Consider the following 17,525-nt stretch of genomic DNA (forward strand, 5'->3'; position numbering starts at 1 on the left):
CGGCCTGTGCTTCCATCGGGATCAGAACTGCCAGTGATCGACGCCGCGAAGCGACGCCTTGGCACCCAACGGGCCAACGAAGAGTTCACAATTCCGACAGCCACAACTCGAATAATACCAATGGTGAAAGTACTCTACATTATGATGTTACTACACTCTGCTTGACGTGCGAGCGAAGCTACACTACAAATGACGCAACCACAGTATATAGACTCTCAACAGCTGCCTGTAGGACGTGCAGGGGCATGCATGAGCACATACTCCAGATGCGGCCCCAACGCCTTCAACCACTCCTGGATCGACCCCTCCTCCCACGCGCAGCTGACATCCCACAGCCCACTCAATGCAGCATGCCAATCTCGAGCAGCCCACTGGTGCCCGGGCCGGGCCCCAGTGCCTTTCCCAACATAGGGCATCGAGAGAAAGTCCTCCACACGCGGCGTCGTTTTTGGCAGCGGCCTCTTCGACTGCAGATATTCCAAGCAATCTCGCGCACTCCAGAGGTCCAGGATCTTGCGCGTGTATTCCGGCGCGTACCGTGACTGGACAGTTCCTGAGAGTTCTTTGGTCGTACGTGCGACATCTCGACCCCCGACCCGCCGGACCAGCTCTCGCAGGAGTACGGTAAATGTCCGGATTATCTGCAGGTGCAGCGAGTCCCAGGCGTGACCGGGTTCGAGCTCGTACGGCGTTATCGTACGGCCCACGCCGTCATCGTCGATTTCCATAGCATCGTCATCTGAGGGCGCCTCCGTTGCTTGACCTCGGGCCAAAATTGACCCTTTGATCGAAGTAGACGGCTGGAAAGAGTCGCTGCTGTCGCTGAAGCGGTATAGGTCAATGTATCCGGAATCATCGCCGAATAGCACACGGGCAAACTGTCGACTGGACCACCTTGGCTCGGGCTTCAGTGCCGGAATCCCTACATTGTTCTCCTGTTATCGATTGCATATGTACATCGAACCGCAGTTGACAGGACGTACCCTGAGGCTGTGCTTTCAGGATGAGATTGTGGTCCGCGGTGCAAAGTACGACCGGCAATCTCTGCTTCGTGTGGAAATACAAGCAGCAATCGAGTATCAGGTCGTCATTCAGTCCGTCGGAGTCGAAATACTGCGGAACAAAAGTGCGATGAGTCCGGTAACCAAGACACAGAAGACGCAATGAGGCTTACGGATTGGAGGTCTCTTTTCTTCCAACTACCGGAGGGCATGCACGTTTCGGAATGAGACTGTCCCCTAACGGACTTTCGCTGGCGAAATTTCTCAAGGATCCAGGTGGAAGCGCTGCGGGCAAACCAAGACAACTTTCCGCGATTCTTCTGGCTTGTAGCTTAGCATCAGCAATGCAGGTCAGCTCTTGGCAAAGAAAATATATATCACCCATCGAGCTCGTAGACAACTATCCCGGGTATTATTACCGCCACTCGTAGACTGGTTTGCTCGATGTCAGCGACGAACCGCTGTATAAGCTCCAGGTGATGAAGAAGTATATTGGTATCGAGAACCAGACATATAGTTTGGCTCGTCAGAGGAACCTATTCACAAGAGACGTACACAGTTGATGGTACTAGTGGATGATCGGGAGGGTGTGCAGACGTACTCGCATTTCAACATCCTCGTTTGCAACGCGTTCAATGCTTTCAAGGGTGGTGCGAAAGTATGCATCTTCATACGGCTTATCTGGACTAGCTGCCACAAAAGTTTAGTTGGACCTGTACCGTGGCAGATGTTAGCTCTACTCACCGGGTTGATGAGGATCCGGATCACTTGTGGCACGGGACGCACTGCTCTGAAAGGGGTGGTTAGTAGCGAACATCACTGATGCACTCACCAGACCTTCGAAGGGCGATTCGTGAGTTCGCAAAAAGATAAACAAGGCGTGACGAGAGCCCTACGACAGTGGCAGTGGCAACGACCGCTGGGGTGTGGTCGAGAGGCACGTCTGCCGATGACATACCCAATATGGTAATCAAAGTATGCTCGACTTATTTATAGTTTCCTCAAGATAAGATCTTTGCTGCCGTCCCCTCAGATCGCCTCCTCGACTCTTCTAATTCTTCATTTTCAAGGATGTCCTTTTACACAAAGACGTATGCGCAGCGCGCAGAAGCTCACCCCAGTCCAGCTGCCAAGCAGCTCCTGGAGACCATCGAGCGCAAAAAGTCCAATTTATGTGTTAGCGTCGACGTAACCCGCAAGGCCGACTTCTTGGCCGTGATAGACTTCGTCGGACCCTTTGTATGTCTTGTCAAGGTATGCAGACTAAGTACTCCGTCATCTGGAACTGATAACTGACCGCGGAAAAGTAAGACACACATTGATATCATTGAAGACTTCGACCACGACCTCGTCGAGCAGCTGCAAGTCCTCAGCAAAAAGCATGACTTTCTCATCTTCGAAGACAGGAAGTTTGCAGACATAGGCACGCCGCTTTTCTATGCAGTCCTTCGCCCCCTGCATGCTAACACCAAGCTGATTACAGGCAATACCGTCTCCCTGCAATATTCCTCTGGCGTGCACAAAATTGCCTCATGGTCGCATATCACCAACGCCCACCCCGTTCCAGGGCCATCCGTCATTACGGGCCTGGCATCTGTAGGAAAACCCCTCGGGCGGGGGCTTCTCCTTCTCGCGGAGATGTCCACCAAGGGCAGCCTGGCAGTTGGCTCCTACACCGAAGAAGCCGTCAAAATGGCTCGGGCAAACAAGGACTTTGTCATAGGCTTCATCGCACAGCGCCGGATGGATGGCGTTGGGCTGGCAGATGGGGAAGAAGACGCAGACTTCCTCATCCTCACGCCTGGAGTGGGCCTCGATACGAAGGGCGACGGGATGGGACAGCAATACCGCACGCCCAGGCAGGTTATTGTGGAGAGTGGTTGTGATGTGATTATCGTTGGTAGGGGGATATACGGGAATCCGAAGGCCTTGGACAGGGATAGTGTGAGGAGTCAGGCGGAGAGGTATATGAAGGAGGGTTGGAATGCATATCTGGAGAGGATAGGAAAGAATAACCAAACCTCGTAATCCCGGCCCGCTGCGTAAATGTAGTCGGCAGCGACGTTGGAAGAAGGCATACCATGTACATTTCTGATACAAATTTACAACTTCTAAGGTTGCTGATCTGCGGACGCTTCGGTTTACATCGATGCCCGATTCCTTCAGGAGTCATTTCCGGCAGCTTCGGCTTCCGCTCTACGTTTCTCCTCTTCAGCCTCCTTAGCCTCCCGCTCTTCCGCCTCCACAACTTCGACATCCAACGGGAAAGTTAGTATGGCAGCGATACCGCTCAATTGGTTCAGTTCTATGGCCTCAGCCAGTCAGTAACGGGTAGCTAAGATACCGAACGTATGGGGAGCACTTACGCTGCCCAGATTCGTGCATACTGGAGAAAATCACAACCTCACCTCCCTTGTCCCTAACAGCTTCCACGAGCCCGACATACTTCTTCCGCTCGGCGGGATCACTCGCTCTAAATGGGCGTGAAATGAGCATCGGCAGAGGTGCGGTGACACGTCATTCGACCCACCTGAATAACTGGTCGGATATAAGCAGAGTACCGACCGCTCCTCTGTCTATCGCGAGCGCTACATGGTCAGGACCATACCATGCACGCATCTCGTCCGATCCAAGCATCTTGAAGAATTTATCCAACGTTATGCCCTCCTTGGCGAACTTGGTCTCCTTCAATTGAGCAGTAATCTGCATACATGCAACGCAGAGCTCAGCTCAGCTCCTGGAAACATGTAACTTAGGCGTACCTCCGGACTCTTTAAGACCTCCACCAAACTATGGACGTGCGGGCTGCTAACATGAATCCTGACCCCCTTCTCCCGCACGGCTCTCAAAAGTGCCTTGTTACCAGTTCTTTCTGATTCTTTAATGATATAGTCGTAGACCGAGTCTCGAATCCAACCGGGGCTCGCGATGACGATCACTTTGATCGTCGGAGATGCGTAAGGGATGTGACGGAGGAACGCAGCGTAGAGCTGGGAGTAGAATTTGGCCATGCCCTTCTCGTGCATTGACGATGAAGATGACTTGCGGGGGATGGATGTGGTCAGACGATGACGTATAGTGGTGAGATGTTCGGAAAGGAGGACGAAGGCTGCAGTACCTGAATAGCCCATTAACCCGCACCTCTATAGCATTGCGTAAGATGCATACCTTCACCACAGACAACAGCTGCAACCTCTGCCCCTCGTCCTGGCACGCAAGCCTCCTCAACGCGATTCAGCGCGATACTGTCCCACTCGTCCTTGATGATCCTGATGTCCCTGTTTACCTCGATATCCAGCGTATGGAACGCCCCCATCTTAACATGCTGGTTCTCCGCCGTCACCCGGCCGGAGATCTGGATAGACGCGGTGACGTCCGCGGATGTGGTTGAGTTCGGGTTGGTCGTGTCGGCGGTCGAGGAGGTGATGGCTGGCGTGAACTCCACACGCACGACTTCCAAAGTGAGGTTGAGCCGGACGCGGTGCGAATCCGTGGATCCCGTTGCTGAGACATTCTGCACTCGGCTGCGGACATATTCACGTTAATTCGGTGCTTGCGCAGAGTGAGCAGGCCACGCACCGGATTGCAGGTGCGCGGACTTGGTCGCCCTGTTAAATAATCATTTCATTGCTGCTCAAGCATGTTATTCATTTCTGGGCAAGACTGGGCGCAGGTGGATAGCGGCGACTAAAGTTGATGCACCTACCTCTTGGATCAGATTGTACAAATGCCACATATCCTCATCGTCTTCCGGACGAAGGCTGACATATCCCTGGGTATTGCGATCAGCGTATTGAACAAGGTAGGGGGAGAGTCCTGACGTACAGAGCCTTCCTTGTCGATATGTTTTCCAATCAGCTTCATCTTGGAATTGCAGAGATCTGAAGAGATCTGTGATGACGACAGTCATATCGCAGAACACTGACGGTTGCCATTTATGGTTGTCGCGTGGCTGCTGACCCGACAACGCTGATAGGTTGGGTGTCTAGCCTGGCGTTGAGTCTATTTTGCTAACCTCGGAATCACCATACTGTCACACCCTATCGTGTAATCATTCTCGTAAGATGAATTGTTATGACAAAAATCACTTGTATATAGTTCCGTCTTTTACTCTTGATACTCTATCGAGAGCATTCCACCAAAGTACAGTATGTCCATTTGTATTCGTTCACTGGCACTTGAAATGCAGCGATCGGCTTGTCTCAATATTATTGACCGACCTCGCATTTTATGTTCGCCAGGGCTACCCACAGCATCGAGAAGTTCGCTCGTCTAGCACCACTAATAAATTTGCTCGGGTTTATACAGGTCACCCGTCATGGCTTTACTACCGCATGCGTAATGATTGTTGATCAATTCTCACCTCATACATACATCGTAACATTGGTCAAGTAGTTACCATCTTCTCTAGTATATACCAGCTACCAGGCCGTCGTCTGCGAGAGATCATCTGTCCATCCGTCAATCCCATGGCTCCACTACAAATCCGAGCAGCAAGCTGTCAAGAATCCTGTCCAACCAACTACAGTGCGCAGCGTCTAGGGTTTTCTCCGAATGATTGGTCTTCACGGAGATGACGAAGTATATCACACGCCACTGGTATGTGCGATGGTGATATGGGCTTGGTAAGCTGGGAAGCGCCGGTGGTGATGGGAGCACTTGCAGTATGTTAGCGTAGCGGATATCAATTATGCCATGGTGAGCAATATCATTGTAGAAATCGTATAGATCCTGCCTAGTAACGGAAGAGGTCAATCAGGGAGAAGCTGTGAAGGAAGTCATATGAAACATACACGACTTCTTCCGGTATTGGCTCCAGTCTGGGTAGACGCCCACCTAAGCTCTCAAGAAGAAGAGCAACAATACGGATATTGTCTCCCAGCGGCAGAGGGTCCCTTCATCGTCACAAATCTCATACGATACTGCAAGGGTACCCGTCTTCGTGCTCATAGTACCCTAAAAAAGCCCGTAGCACCGGGGAATAGCAGACCCCTGAAGGCAGTCCATTTCCTCGTAAAACCATCCTCCCTCGTAAGGCTGTCGCAGCGTCGTTCGAACGCCAGCTTAACCACCAGAGGGGGTAGGTAGGATGTATCCAGTCCGAAGCCAAGCAAAGGATCCCCATGACGTGGCATACATTGCTCCAACTCGACCACTTCCGAGCGACGCCTTTGGATCTCGCAGATAAAGGGCGAGTTCTAAGTTGCCAGGAGGAGGCGAGGATGAAGGAGGACAAGGAGGCGCATCGCGAGTCACTTTCGGTTCGAAAATGAACCGGATGGGGGTTGGCTTAGATTGACGACGCCGGAGAAGAATGGGCAGGTCGGCGCAGCTCCCAAAATGAGTCGCGAGATTGCATACTCTAAGACTTTCAATGGCGTTAGTGGCTTTGGGGGATCGTAGGATTCAAATTAGTGTTATGTATATATTTCCAATATGCAGAGCCGAACCTACCACTGATTCCAGCCACACGATATACAGTCGCTGAACGTTGACACTAAGTAGTGGTGGGAGGATATTCGCCAATACTGCCGAAGTGACCACAGCAACTGAGAAGGTCGGATCGACATTGTCAGTGTCACAGCGGCAGTCGATCGGACGTGCTCGATTCAGATAAGACCCGGGCCGTAGATGCCGACTGAGGCGCGTATGCAAGCTTGGTCCCGCCACATCAAAGATCTTCCCGCAGAACAAGACTATACTTGGACATATCGCTGTCACCAGTCACTACGACGTGCAGGGCCCTTCATTTGCCGTGAAATCGTCTGCAAGCCTCCCCTACTTTAGATCACGCGTGGATCCTTGGAGTTGCGTATCCTGTCACCCATGTCTCAGGACCAAGGGCATAGGTTAGTCCCTGAAGTACGAAAATAAACGTCTTCAACTGACGCTGCGGTCTAGTTACAGTGCGAAGGTTGACACGCTGGTCTCCCATCTCACAAATCCCTCAAACAGGGCGGATGCTGATCCGGAAGACGACGAACAGCTCTTCGCCGAGTTAGAAGCAGAGCTGGAAAATGAGGACTACGCCGCTAGGGAACACGGGATCCAAGCCCTTCAGCGAGAGTGAGGTGACATCCCTACTCCTGGGTCTGTGGACGCCTGCTCATGATGATGTCTTATCTGCTTTGCAGGATGGAACGAGTGCGGGATATGAAGGGCAGTGGGCATGGAACATACATGGAGATCAAGGATGAAAAGGAAGTCATGCGGATAAGTGCGTGAGTTATAACTCTCCATATGGTCCGTAACCCCTTCGTTGATCTGCTTGTAGGAACGAACCTCGCTGCATAATCCACTTTTTCCACACCGACTTCCGACGGTGCGAGATCATGGACAAGCACTTGGCTGTACGTCATTGAGATTGCTGGTATCCCACCCATACTCACTCTTGTAACAGAAGCTCGCACCGAAGTACTTCTCGACGCGCTTCATCCGTGTTTTCGTCGAAAATGTGCCTTGGTTGGTTGAGAGACTGTCTGTGAAGGTGTTGCCCTGCGTTATATCCTTTAAGAATGGGGTCTCCAAAGACAGGTACCACCCTTCGTATCCCATTATCGCATCAAAATGAGACGATAACACGGATATCTAGAGTAATTGGGTTCGAAGAGCTAGGGAATAGTGACGTGTTTGATACAGCTGTTCTCGAGTTCCGCTTCCTGCAGAGCGGTACGTACCCAGTGGCCTATTATGTGGGGAGTTATTGATCACCGTGCAGCAGGAGTTATCCAAAAGGAATCATCGAGTACCTCTCAGCCCACGTATAATGTTTCACAACCTGCTCGGCAACACATTCGTAGCCAAAATCATGACGACGATGAGTTCGACTTGGAGTGATTCTGATTCATATGCAGTAAAGCGGGTCACGTGGCTAATCCGATCGTGTCTGTCCGATCTCGAGCCGTGTTGCGGGGATTTCGTAGGTACGCCTGTCAGTTGTCAGCCATGTAATATATAAGTAAAGGCTCTTGTTCCTTTTGATTGCCACTTGTATGCTTCCGGCTGTTGCACGGCTTCGTCTCAGTTGCTTCATCGTAATGCCGAAACGCGCAAGGTCCCCTGGGCTCGGGTCTCTAGTGGCAGGCTTAGCGCACGTAGCAGGTATCGCTGAGATGGCCAAAGCTGCTGTCAATGTTCCTGAAGATGACGAAGAGTCTCCTCCCGCGAAAAAGACGAAGAACGCGGTTGCATTCCTTCCAAATAAGATCGCCACTGCTGAAACTGCTGCGAGAGCGGATGCCAGCCCCCCTCTTCAAGATCTCTTGCAAGCGGTAGAAAACGGCGTGAAGAGATCACCTACAGGCTCAGCGGTCGTATACTGGATGAGAATGGAGGATTTGCGGGGTGCGTTGAATTGCCTTGATGGTAAACTTGTGCCGACTCACCTGTCTGCAGTCTCCGATAATCGGGCTCTTTCCCGTGCCTCCGCGCAGGCTCAGAAGGAAGGAGTGCCGCTGATTGTGGTATTCATAATCAGTCCACAGGATTATGTTGCTCACGACAGAAGTCCGAGGAGGATAGACTTTACTCTCAGGAACCTAGTCGACATTAAGGTAATTCCAATTGCCTATGGGGCCACTCTCTTGTATACTCAGTTTAGTGTATGATCCCGCAGACTCGCCTAGCTTCCCTGCATATACCGCTATATGTCACCGAGCACAAACCTCGACGGGACATTCCACGGCTTCTGATTGACCTTTTACAGCAGTGGAATGCTCGCTCTCTCCATGCAAATATTGAATACGAAGTCGACGAGCTAAGAAGGGATATCGCGGTCTGCAGATTAGCGAAGGGCGCTCAAATCCGAACGGACTTCGTGCATGACCGTTGCTTAGTAGATCCCGGAGCAGTCTTTACTAAGGATGGGCGAGTGTACACGGTAAGCTCTCCCCTGTAACTTCTGGACCCAACGCAGGCGCCCTCACAGCTTCACTTGGAATGCACAGGTTTATTCACCGTTCCAGCGCAATTGGCTCAATGTGTTGAATTCGAATCTGAAATGGATCGTGGAAGCTCCCTTGCCTCAGCCCAATGGCGAAGCAATATATTCCCACAATACTCTAAAGGAGCTGTTTCAAGCTGACGTCCCGAGTGAGGTTGAAGGTTTCAAATGTCGTGACAAGGAAACGATGACGAAAGTATGGCCGTCTGGTGAGGAAGCTGCCAACCAGGTAAGTCCTGTGTAGTTCTCACTACTGTTCGATGTTGCTCAGTGATTGCATCATAGATGCTTCAGATGTTTCTCTGTACGAAGGCTCGAACGTCCCAGATGGGCCTTGCCAATCCATTATCGGAGGGCGCTGAGCCATCTGACAAGAAGAGTCGCGCAGTTGCCTATAAAGACTCGAGAGACAAGGCGGACAAAGATACCACATCAAGACTTAGGTACCATATTACTTCAATCTACTCTACTCCACCTGGCAGCCAGATTCAACATTCTCTTGTAGTCCGTATCTTGCCGCGGGAGTCATCTCAGCACGAGAGTGCGTAAGACAGGCGATGAAATTACAAGGTGCGAAGAAGGTGCAGGCTACAAGAGATACTGGACTCGGGACATGGCTCATGGAGATCGGTAGGTTCTCTCGGGAACCCCCTATTGCAGTCATAACAGGCTAATGTCGCGCAGCGTGGAGAGACTTCTATAATCATGTACTAGCAGCGTACCCGAGGGTTTCCATGGGTAGGCCCTTCCAAGAAAAGTACGCAGATGTTAAGTGGGAGGTGAACGAAGAACATCTGCAGGCTTGGAAGGAAGGTCGCACTGGAGTTCCGATTGTCGACGCGGGCATGAGACAAGCCAACAAGATGGGTAATGTCTGATTCCCCCCGTGCTATCTGGACCGCCACTGACTTTCTGATGGCATTGGATCAAGGCTGGATGCATAATAGGATGCGTATGATTACGGCTATGTATCTCGTCAAGGACCTCATGATCGACTGGAGACTGGGTGAAAAGGCAGGTTGCGCATAACGTAATTGCAATTCGGGCGTCTTCTGATTATAAGGGGCCTTGTAGTACTTCATGGAGATCCTGATAGACGGAGATCTAGCTTCGAACAATGGGGGTTGGCAGTGGAGCGCGAGCACCGGTACTGATCCACAGCCTTATTTCCGGATTTTCAATCCATATTCTCAAAGTGAAAAGGTGTCCTCTTTTAGTGCCGCTCTCCAACCCTATACCAATTTTGACAAATCGTGCAGGCTGATCCTACAGGGGAATATATTCGGTACTTCGTTCCAGAATTGCGAAATGTACGGGGATCGGGTATGGCATCCCCTTGACCATTTATAGCCCGAAATTGACCGAGATCAGATATCCACAATCCCCCTCCAAAAGTCGCGTCCAAGTTGGGATACCCGCTCCCTCTGGTCAAACATGCAGATGCCAGGGAGAGGGCACTGAGACGGTACAAATACCCCGGAGAAGAATAACCTGCTGTCGTGTCATGAGCTAGGAAGCGATAGTCGAGAGCGGTATGGTAGACCTACACATGTCGTTTCGATTTCAAGAGCATGTACCATGCAACGAGCATACTACTTTTCAGGTTGATGGCTCTCCCAATCCGAGAAATGAAGTCCCATATTTCCGTTAGGAGCGCTCGGAATGTCCCTGAAGCCCAATCGACTGTAGAACCGTCTTGCATTCTCATTCCTCGTGTCTAGTCCCAGCCATACTGCGTTGAGGCCTTGCTCCTTTAGGTATTGTATGGCTCTGTCCATGAGCTTCCTGCCCCATCCTTGACGTTGAAAGTCGGCGAGAATGTCGATATGGAGGTGTGCGGGGGAGAATTCGATGCAAGCGTCGGGGGCAGTGTGCATCTTTTGCAGAAGTCTGATATAGCGTTGATCCTCAGCTTTTCCTTCTAGGTAGGCCGGACTCTGAACAGGATATTTCTCTCGAAGTGGCGGCCACCATCGGTCCTCCGCAACCTGCTCGAATGTCCGCGTGTCCGTTGATCCGAGAATATAACCGACCACCTCTTCCGCCTCCTTATTCTCCAAGACGAATCCAAATGTCGTCGGAAGATTGACATAGGGCAAAGCATAAACCAGACCGGGCAATTCTCCGTACTTGTGCAAGCCTTCCGCTGATTCCCCTGCGTTCCCAGTACAGAGACATATCTTTGACAAAGATGGCGCGTCAGACAGCCTAGCTTCTCGGATTACGATCGTCATCCTTGGGATGGAAAGAGGATTCGCTTATGGTCCATATATGTGTATCTCAGAGGGTAGATGTTATCAAAGCCACCGCAGGAATATTCATTGCCTCCGGCGCACCCGGCCCGGCGCGAAGCCCCGGGAAGAGGCTGGAAAAGGCAGGCGTAGTATTCCAACTTTTACCAATCCACACCAACAAGATGAAGTACGTCGCCTTGCTGAGTGGTGGCAAGGACAGTTGCTTCAATTTGTTGCACTGCCAGAAGAACGGTCATGAGCTGGTTGCTGCAGCATCCCTAGGTCCTGAACGTGGCAAAGGTCCGCTTGCTCTCCACGGCCTGCATGCTACTTGATCACGAACTACCTGGCGACACAGAGGAGATCGATTCATTTTTCTATCAGACAGTTGGGCAAGACGCAATAGAATATGTGGCGAATGCTTTGGATGTGCCTCTGTATCGCAGAACCATAGAGGGCACTGCTCTCGCGGTTGGCGCCGAATACGGCAGCAGAGACGCGAAGGATCCGCCCGATGTACCAGGGGACGAGACTGAAGACCTCTATGCGTTGCTTTCCGACGTAAAGGTAGGCTAAATGACGCAACACAAGATCGCAGCCTGATCTACTTGAAGACCCGGCATCCAGATATACTGGGCGTTTCCGCAGGGGCAATACTCTCGGATTACCAAAGGGTCCGACTAGAACATGTGTGAGTCATCGGATGTCGATCCGAGGCGAAGCTGAACGGATTGTTCAAGATGCCGACGACTATCTCTAACTGCGCTGTGCTACCTATGGCAGCGAGATCAAGGGCAACTACTCGCAGAAATGATCGATGCAGGGTTGCACGCTGTTATCATCAAAGTAGCAGGCATTGGATTGACGGAAGAACACCTGGGCAAATCCCTCGCGCAGATGCAATCCAAGCTCCTCTTCTTGGCTAGTGACTGCCTTTCCACTACACGCACTAACTGATACCCCTGATCAGAATCAGGAGTTTGGATCGCATATTTGCGGAGAAGGCGGCGAATACGAAACATTGACGCTAGACTGTTCAATGTTCAAGAAACGCATCATTCTGTGAGGTTATCCTTCATGTGTGTCAGTGTGTTACACTGACTCTAGGCACAGGTCCGACACAGAGACTATCATACACTCTGACAACAGCTTTGCGTCAGTCGCGTACTTGCGGGTAAAACATGCTGAGTTGGTGCAGAAGGATGGCGCCTCCGAAAATACCGTGCCGACTCCGCCATTGCTAGAGGGGACTTTTCTGGAACTGAAAGACACCATATCTCAGCTTCAGACGGCAGAAATTCGATCTCCTCAGGACGATATACAGTTTGCTTATGAGATTCGACCATACCTTCATGGAAGCGCAGGAAGTCGAATGCTAAACGACTGGGCTTCCGTCACGAACATACATAGGAATCTGGACGATCACGAGATCACTTTGGAGGAGGAGGTTCGGGAATGCTTCAGCAAACTGGAAGGTGTGCTATACATTGCAACTCAACTTCGAGGATCTCATATCGATTCAGCCAGACTATCTTTGATGTCGCTAGAAGTGCGCAACTGCACGAACATCAGCATATTCCTATCGTCCATGGACCTGTTTGCACGCGTCAACGCTGTCTATTCCACATATTTCGCTACAAGCCCTCCCGCTCGTGCTTGTGTGGCTGTGGATCTTCCTTCTCCTATCCGCATAATGCTCGATTGCGTCGCATACAGTCGAGAGGCCATCTCGGAGAGAAGCGCACTTCACGTGCAAAGTCTGAGCTATTGGGCTCCCGCGAATATAGGGCCGTACTCACAAGCCATCACTGTACGCGGAGCATCTCTCTCTCATAATCAAATTGCTTGACTGAAGATGCACTCCTAGGCGGGTCAACGAATTTTCATATCTGGACAAATCGGTCTTATCCCTAGTTCAATGGCACTTCCTTCACCCCGGTCGTTGTGCCTAGAGACCGCACTAGTATTCCAGCATGCAAAACGTATTATGGAAGTCCTCAAAGGGCACCACAGTGAAGCTAGAATAGGACATGCGCAATTGGCCTTGTACTGGGTGTCAAATACAGAAAGTCTACCAATGGTGAAACAAGCAGCATACGTATACTATGAGGTTTGTTTCGTCGCGCGAAGTTGACGTTTACTTGACTCTTGCTTTCCAGGATTCCCACATTCCGGCACTTTTCGTAGTCGTGAAAGCACTACCACGGGATGCACTGGTCGAAAAACAGATGCTTTGCCATACTGGCAGATTCCCGATCCGTGACGAGGACGGAGAAGAAGATATTCAGTATAGTGCGCCCGCTCTCAGTGACGGTGTGTTCAGCTCGCGGGTTCAATTTGAAAGATGCCGACATTCTATCTAGGTTGTATCATGTGTGACGCATACGCTGTCTATTGGGAGACGTCTAGCTTCGATATGACGGATGGAGGACCATCGTCCGCCATCATCTGTGTTCGGGGCAAAAGTAAGAAACGGACCTGGGACATATAGAGGCACTGATACCGATATTTTCCAGATCTCGACCAAGCGACTGTGGACAAGTTGAAGTCCCATACGGTCCTGGATCGTATTCTGCGGCGAAGCCTCTCCATCCGGTTGTTCTACACACCTCACTGCACATTTGAAGGTGCGGACTCTGATAGACGGTCAAAACCACTCGCTCATTTACTGGGTGAAGTTGCCCCGGTGATCAATGCTCTGTGTGGCTCTTTCGTACCCGTCACGCCTATTCCCTGCCGATCGATCTCCACGCGTGCAGACGACGAATGGGATTATGCTATTTGTATCATAAATGACTGGGACATGATAGATCAGCCCGGTAAATAAGCGGTACAGACTACAGTACAACTTGACGGCACGAGTTCCACGAGTGTAGTATTGATGTTTCCATAAGATCGAATAGGAGGCGATCAAGGAGTCTCTTCCTCCTTCAGAAGCCTCATCTCCCCCAGTCTCCGCCTCATCTCCTTCTCCGTGCGGGTTGGTGGGACCATTCTCGCGATTAGAGCACCGACCTGGGGTGACATTTCAGAGACAATGAACCTGCAGCCTGAGTTACAGCAGCGTACCAGTGTACACAATCCTCCAAACCGCAGAACCCACGCAACACCATTCTTACCATAATACACACTGTGATTGGCAGGATCGTCATCCAAGTCGGCGTCGACATAGCGGAATATAGCGCTCGACACCAGCGCGATCTAGACCATGTCGTACGTCAGCGTCACTTCAACGTATATTCTGCTATATGGACTGACTATGAATTGCGGGAATACAATTGCTAGGTTGTGAATCCCCAGGATGGTGCCGCCTGCAACTGGTGCCGCCTCGGCAATGACTTCAGGCGCAGCATCGAACTCATCCCACGAATGGCGGCGAATCAGCGGGGCGTGTTCGCCATTCGACGGTCTGCGATATGTCGCGGGTGTCGAGGCATAGCGCGAATGGGAAGGCCGCCGTTGCGTCTGAGGCGGGTTGGCCACTCTCTGCTCATCTTGCGCCTTTGTATCACCCCCTTCTTCGAGCTCTTTCAGAAACTACGCGAGGATGTCAGTACTTTGGAATCTCAGTGGACGAATATGAGCTATGATCGACCTCCATAATGATGGCAAATGGTGCCCAACATGCAACTGCCCAGCAAATGCCGACCAGACTGATCGCAACAATAGCCTACATCGATCACAGCTGGTATGTTAGACGACATGTGATTTTGATCTAGAATGGGAATAACTCACCTGGTTCACCGTGGAGATGAAGAACGTAGACATGGTTAGCACTGTGAAAAGGAGCAGCGCACCGGTCCATATATTCCGGAGCAAGAAAGGCATGATAGGGAGCCGCAAAGGTTTTCCCTTCTGCGCCGCTTCAGCCCGCCACTGGCGCACGGTATTACGGATCTGCGTGACCTCTGCGTCCTCCTCCTCCGAGTGGCGCAATAACCGTGCGTCACGGCGCGCCAAGTGGGGAAGCAGTGTACCGGCGACGACAGCAACGATACTGTACATCAGCATGGCGAACTCTCCCGTCCTCGTGGCGACGTCCTGGTCGGGGTCCTTCCCTTGCTCATAAGCCATGACTTGCCCGACATAGGTCGTGGAGTAGAAGAGGAACGGGAACCATCCCATGAACGCGAAGACCTGGACGAAGCATACACGCCGGATGGGCTTAGGCAACTTGGCGATTGCACGGTAGATATTATCCAACACGTCCCGCAGCTTCTTATCTGGACCGGGTAGCTTCTGCCTCTCCTTCTCTTGCTGGGTGAAACAAGTGATCCAGACAGTTACCACTAGGATGGCTAGAGCCACGACGCAAAACTTGCGGAATTGGTCACCTCCAAGAAGACGTAGTATCGGCATATTGGCCAGGGGGAGGAAGCCCAATCCATATCCGATGATATTACCGGCATGGGTCATCCGACCATGCCAGGCATTGCCTGCGCTGAGTTGCGACGACGGAGTGATGTCCAACAAGAGGTTTCTCAGAGATGCCTGCAAGGCGTTGAGGGCAAAGTCAAGCAGGTAAAAGGCTATGATAGCAAGTACGATCGCCGTGTTCGAGACCTTGGGTTCAAGTTAGCATCGTGGAATGATAAACAGGATCATGTAGCGTTCTCACCTGAGCTAGACGCTTTGGATCCCAGTCTCCTGCACCTCCTCCCAAGATGTCGACGAAGAAGGCGGCTATTTCTCGGCAATATGCCAGGGCAAACATCGAAAGCGCAAGAACGGCCGTGGACGAGACGACCCAGTACCGTCGACGGTATTTGGACGTCGAAGAGTCAGATATTGCGCCTGTGAGCAGATTAGATTATTCGGGAGTAATGGGTACAAGTTCAAGTCATACCTATCAAAGGTTGCGCAATCAAACCGCTTATCGGTCCCGCCAGCCAGACAAGGCTGGTCAGTTGCTCAGACAGGCCCAGAGAAAGTAGGAATGGTGTTCCGTAGCTGTGTACTCGTACTTAGAATCAATCACCGATTGAACTGTCGCAGTCCTCACCCCAACTCCGCGGTCCAAGCGATCTGTGCTCCTGCCATGGACACGCTCAAACAAATGAGGTCCCATGTTGTCAGACGCCTCTTCCCTGGTTCTGAACCTTTCCGAGCGTCATCCGGCGCGCTCGGTGCTAGAGTAGGCTCGCCGATGTCGTTAGTTGACCCGTACGACCCGGAAGATTTGGACGGCGTCCTCTGCTTGCTGGGTCTGGACGGCCATGGGATCTGCGTCGTCGGGTCGGGGTCGACGTTGAGGTCGGTCGGCAAAGTCATGCAGACTCAACGGTGGGGGCGGGGATACCCAGCGCGAGAGGGTCAGGGGGAGGAGAGGCCAGGATACAAGCCGTGCTGTCCTGATGTAGGCAGCATGCCAGAGTATGAAATCCTGTTTCTCGGCACCTTCCGTGTACCTATTACGCATTTAGCCAAGCCTCCCCAACGCCACGGTGGCTATGCTGCGACTGATCATGCTTGCTTGTCAATTGTGGCGTTGAGTCTGACGAGTCTCCTATGTTTCCCTGTCGTGCTCTGGTCAGAGTTCATTTTGACGACCTACGGTTGACCAGGAGTGTCAGGTCTATTTTGCATTTGCACTTCGCACTTGCGTTTGGCTGAGGGCACGCCGTGAGTTCGAATCCCACTAGTACTGAGAGCAACGGGCAAGGGGCCGTGGGAACGTCCCGGATACTGCCGTACCCCTGTTGTCGCTGTGCTCGACGTTGCCCGACGCGTTGTCGACGCTGTTGTCGGCGATGTCGACGAATGTTAAGTGATGAATATTCCTGAAAAATACACGGAAAAAATCGGTTCCTTCTGAGCTTATTGTACCAACCTATTTAATATCAATTAAGTATTCTGTTCATTTGAGGAGCTATGCAAGAAGTCGTTGCACAATCAACGTTGCGAGTCAAGAGGTGCGTTCAATATTAAGATAAACTCTACAATTGAGATAGGGAGCATTGACGTGCGCGCCAATGTCAATGAAACTAATCCATATCCGACGCCGTTGCGCATTCCCCCTATACTGCTAGTAACGCGTCGTGGCGAATTGCAAGGGAGCAAACACACGCATGTTCGACGGTCCCGACCTGCTACCGCATTAGGTAGTCGGCAAGTGTGGGAAGGAAATTGTGGCGTCTGCCACACACCCTTGGCCAGCCTTGCGGGCTTCAGCAACATGTGTGCTCTGTTAGCTGCAAATGCTGCATGGGCAGTAGATGAGTACAAATAGCGGCAGAATAAATGCGGTGGTGTGGTATCTGTGACGCGACCCACGATGAACTTCAACAAGACAAATCTAATATGGCCACACTATCCAGCACACTCTTCGAGGGCAAACTTTCATACAAC

At 51.6% G+C, this 17,525-nt stretch overlaps 8 protein-coding genes across 8 annotated transcripts; 4 read left to right on the forward strand and 4 right to left on the reverse strand.

Moving 5' to 3' along the window:
* Positions 1 to 215: 215 nt before the first annotated feature.
* Positions 216 to 1,683, reverse strand: GLOTRDRAFT_70953 (uncharacterized protein; the record flags this gene model as incomplete). Its single annotated transcript, XM_007864262.1, has 5 exons — positions 1,603 to 1,683; positions 1,383 to 1,537; positions 1,175 to 1,325; positions 984 to 1,113; positions 216 to 922 (listed from the first exon to the last, which is right to left on the reverse strand). Exons 1-5 carry the CDS (start codon positions 1,606 to 1,608, stop codon positions 216 to 218), a joined length of 1,149 nt encoding a protein of 382 aa, XP_007862453.1. The 5' UTR covers positions 1,609 to 1,683.
* Positions 1,684 to 2,067: 384 nt separating this feature from the next.
* On the forward strand, positions 2,068 to 3,029 carry GLOTRDRAFT_114165 (orotidine-5'-monophosphate decarboxylase; the record flags this gene model as incomplete). Its single annotated transcript, XM_007864263.1, has 3 exons — positions 2,068 to 2,255; positions 2,313 to 2,424; positions 2,485 to 3,029. The coding sequence occupies exons 1-3, from the start codon at positions 2,073 to 2,075 to the stop codon at positions 3,027 to 3,029; spliced, it is 840 nt and encodes a 279-aa protein (XP_007862454.1). The 5' UTR covers positions 2,068 to 2,072.
* On the reverse strand, positions 2,605 to 4,865 carry GLOTRDRAFT_70959 (uncharacterized protein; the record flags this gene model as incomplete). Its single annotated transcript, XM_007864264.1, has 8 exons — positions 2,605 to 3,306; positions 3,368 to 3,474; positions 3,532 to 3,704; positions 3,764 to 4,119; positions 4,170 to 4,525; positions 4,581 to 4,609; positions 4,708 to 4,773; positions 4,827 to 4,865. 8 exons carry the CDS (start codon positions 4,863 to 4,865, stop codon positions 3,164 to 3,166), a joined length of 1,269 nt encoding a protein of 422 aa, XP_007862455.1. The 3' UTR covers positions 2,605 to 3,163.
* A 1,830-nt stretch (positions 4,866 to 6,695) lies between these two features.
* Positions 6,696 to 7,967, forward strand: GLOTRDRAFT_55521 (thioredoxin-like protein). The gene is made up of 7 exons (XM_007863700.1): positions 6,696 to 6,850; positions 6,903 to 7,067; positions 7,136 to 7,222; positions 7,276 to 7,351; positions 7,402 to 7,535; positions 7,594 to 7,670; positions 7,723 to 7,967. Exons 1-7 carry the CDS (start codon positions 6,828 to 6,830, stop codon positions 7,836 to 7,838), a joined length of 678 nt encoding a protein of 225 aa, XP_007861891.1. The 5' UTR covers positions 6,696 to 6,827; the 3' UTR covers positions 7,839 to 7,967.
* A 263-nt stretch (positions 7,968 to 8,230) lies between these two features.
* GLOTRDRAFT_26515 (uncharacterized protein) lies at positions 8,231 to 10,433 on the forward strand (the record flags this gene model as incomplete). The annotated part of the gene is made up of 11 exons (XM_007863463.2): positions 8,231 to 8,345; positions 8,397 to 8,554; positions 8,617 to 8,880; positions 8,948 to 9,172; positions 9,229 to 9,386; positions 9,449 to 9,573; positions 9,628 to 9,810; positions 9,875 to 9,961; positions 10,040 to 10,146; positions 10,203 to 10,266; positions 10,315 to 10,433. Coding segments are annotated over 11 exons (1,605 nt in total), but the record flags the coding sequence as incomplete, so codon positions are not given.
* Positions 10,434 to 10,565: 132 nt separating this feature from the next.
* Positions 10,566 to 11,177, reverse strand: GLOTRDRAFT_15762 (uncharacterized protein; the record flags this gene model as incomplete). Its single annotated transcript, XM_007863430.1, has 1 exon — positions 10,566 to 11,177. A coding segment is annotated over one exon (612 nt), but the record flags the coding sequence as incomplete, so codon positions are not given.
* Positions 11,178 to 11,359: 182 nt separating this feature from the next.
* GLOTRDRAFT_125792 (uncharacterized protein) lies at positions 11,360 to 14,004 on the forward strand (the record flags this gene model as incomplete). Its single annotated transcript, XM_007864585.1, has 12 exons — positions 11,360 to 11,477; positions 11,536 to 11,744; positions 11,792 to 11,868; positions 11,918 to 12,102; positions 12,182 to 12,239; positions 12,291 to 12,652; positions 12,701 to 12,987; positions 13,045 to 13,287; positions 13,337 to 13,490; positions 13,541 to 13,642; positions 13,694 to 13,804; positions 13,856 to 14,004. 12 exons carry the CDS (start codon positions 11,360 to 11,362, stop codon positions 14,002 to 14,004), a joined length of 2,055 nt encoding a protein of 684 aa, XP_007862776.1.
* An 83-nt stretch (positions 14,005 to 14,087) lies between these two features.
* On the reverse strand, positions 14,088 to 16,448 carry GLOTRDRAFT_125793 (uncharacterized protein; the record flags this gene model as incomplete). Its single annotated transcript, XM_007864586.1, has 8 exons — positions 14,088 to 14,192; positions 14,247 to 14,378; positions 14,436 to 14,714; positions 14,773 to 14,847; positions 14,913 to 15,740; positions 15,796 to 15,971; positions 16,024 to 16,127; positions 16,180 to 16,448. The coding sequence occupies 8 exons, from the start codon at positions 16,446 to 16,448 to the stop codon at positions 14,088 to 14,090; spliced, it is 1,968 nt and encodes a 655-aa protein (XP_007862777.1).
* Between the last annotated feature and the right edge of the window lie 1,077 nt (positions 16,449 to 17,525).

This window comes from Gloeophyllum trabeum (genome assembly GCF_000344685.1).
Source record: "Gloeophyllum trabeum ATCC 11539 unplaced genomic scaffold GLOTRscaffold_00002, whole genome shotgun sequence".
Lineage (NCBI taxonomy): Eukaryota > Fungi > Basidiomycota > Agaricomycetes > Gloeophyllales > Gloeophyllaceae > Gloeophyllum > Gloeophyllum trabeum.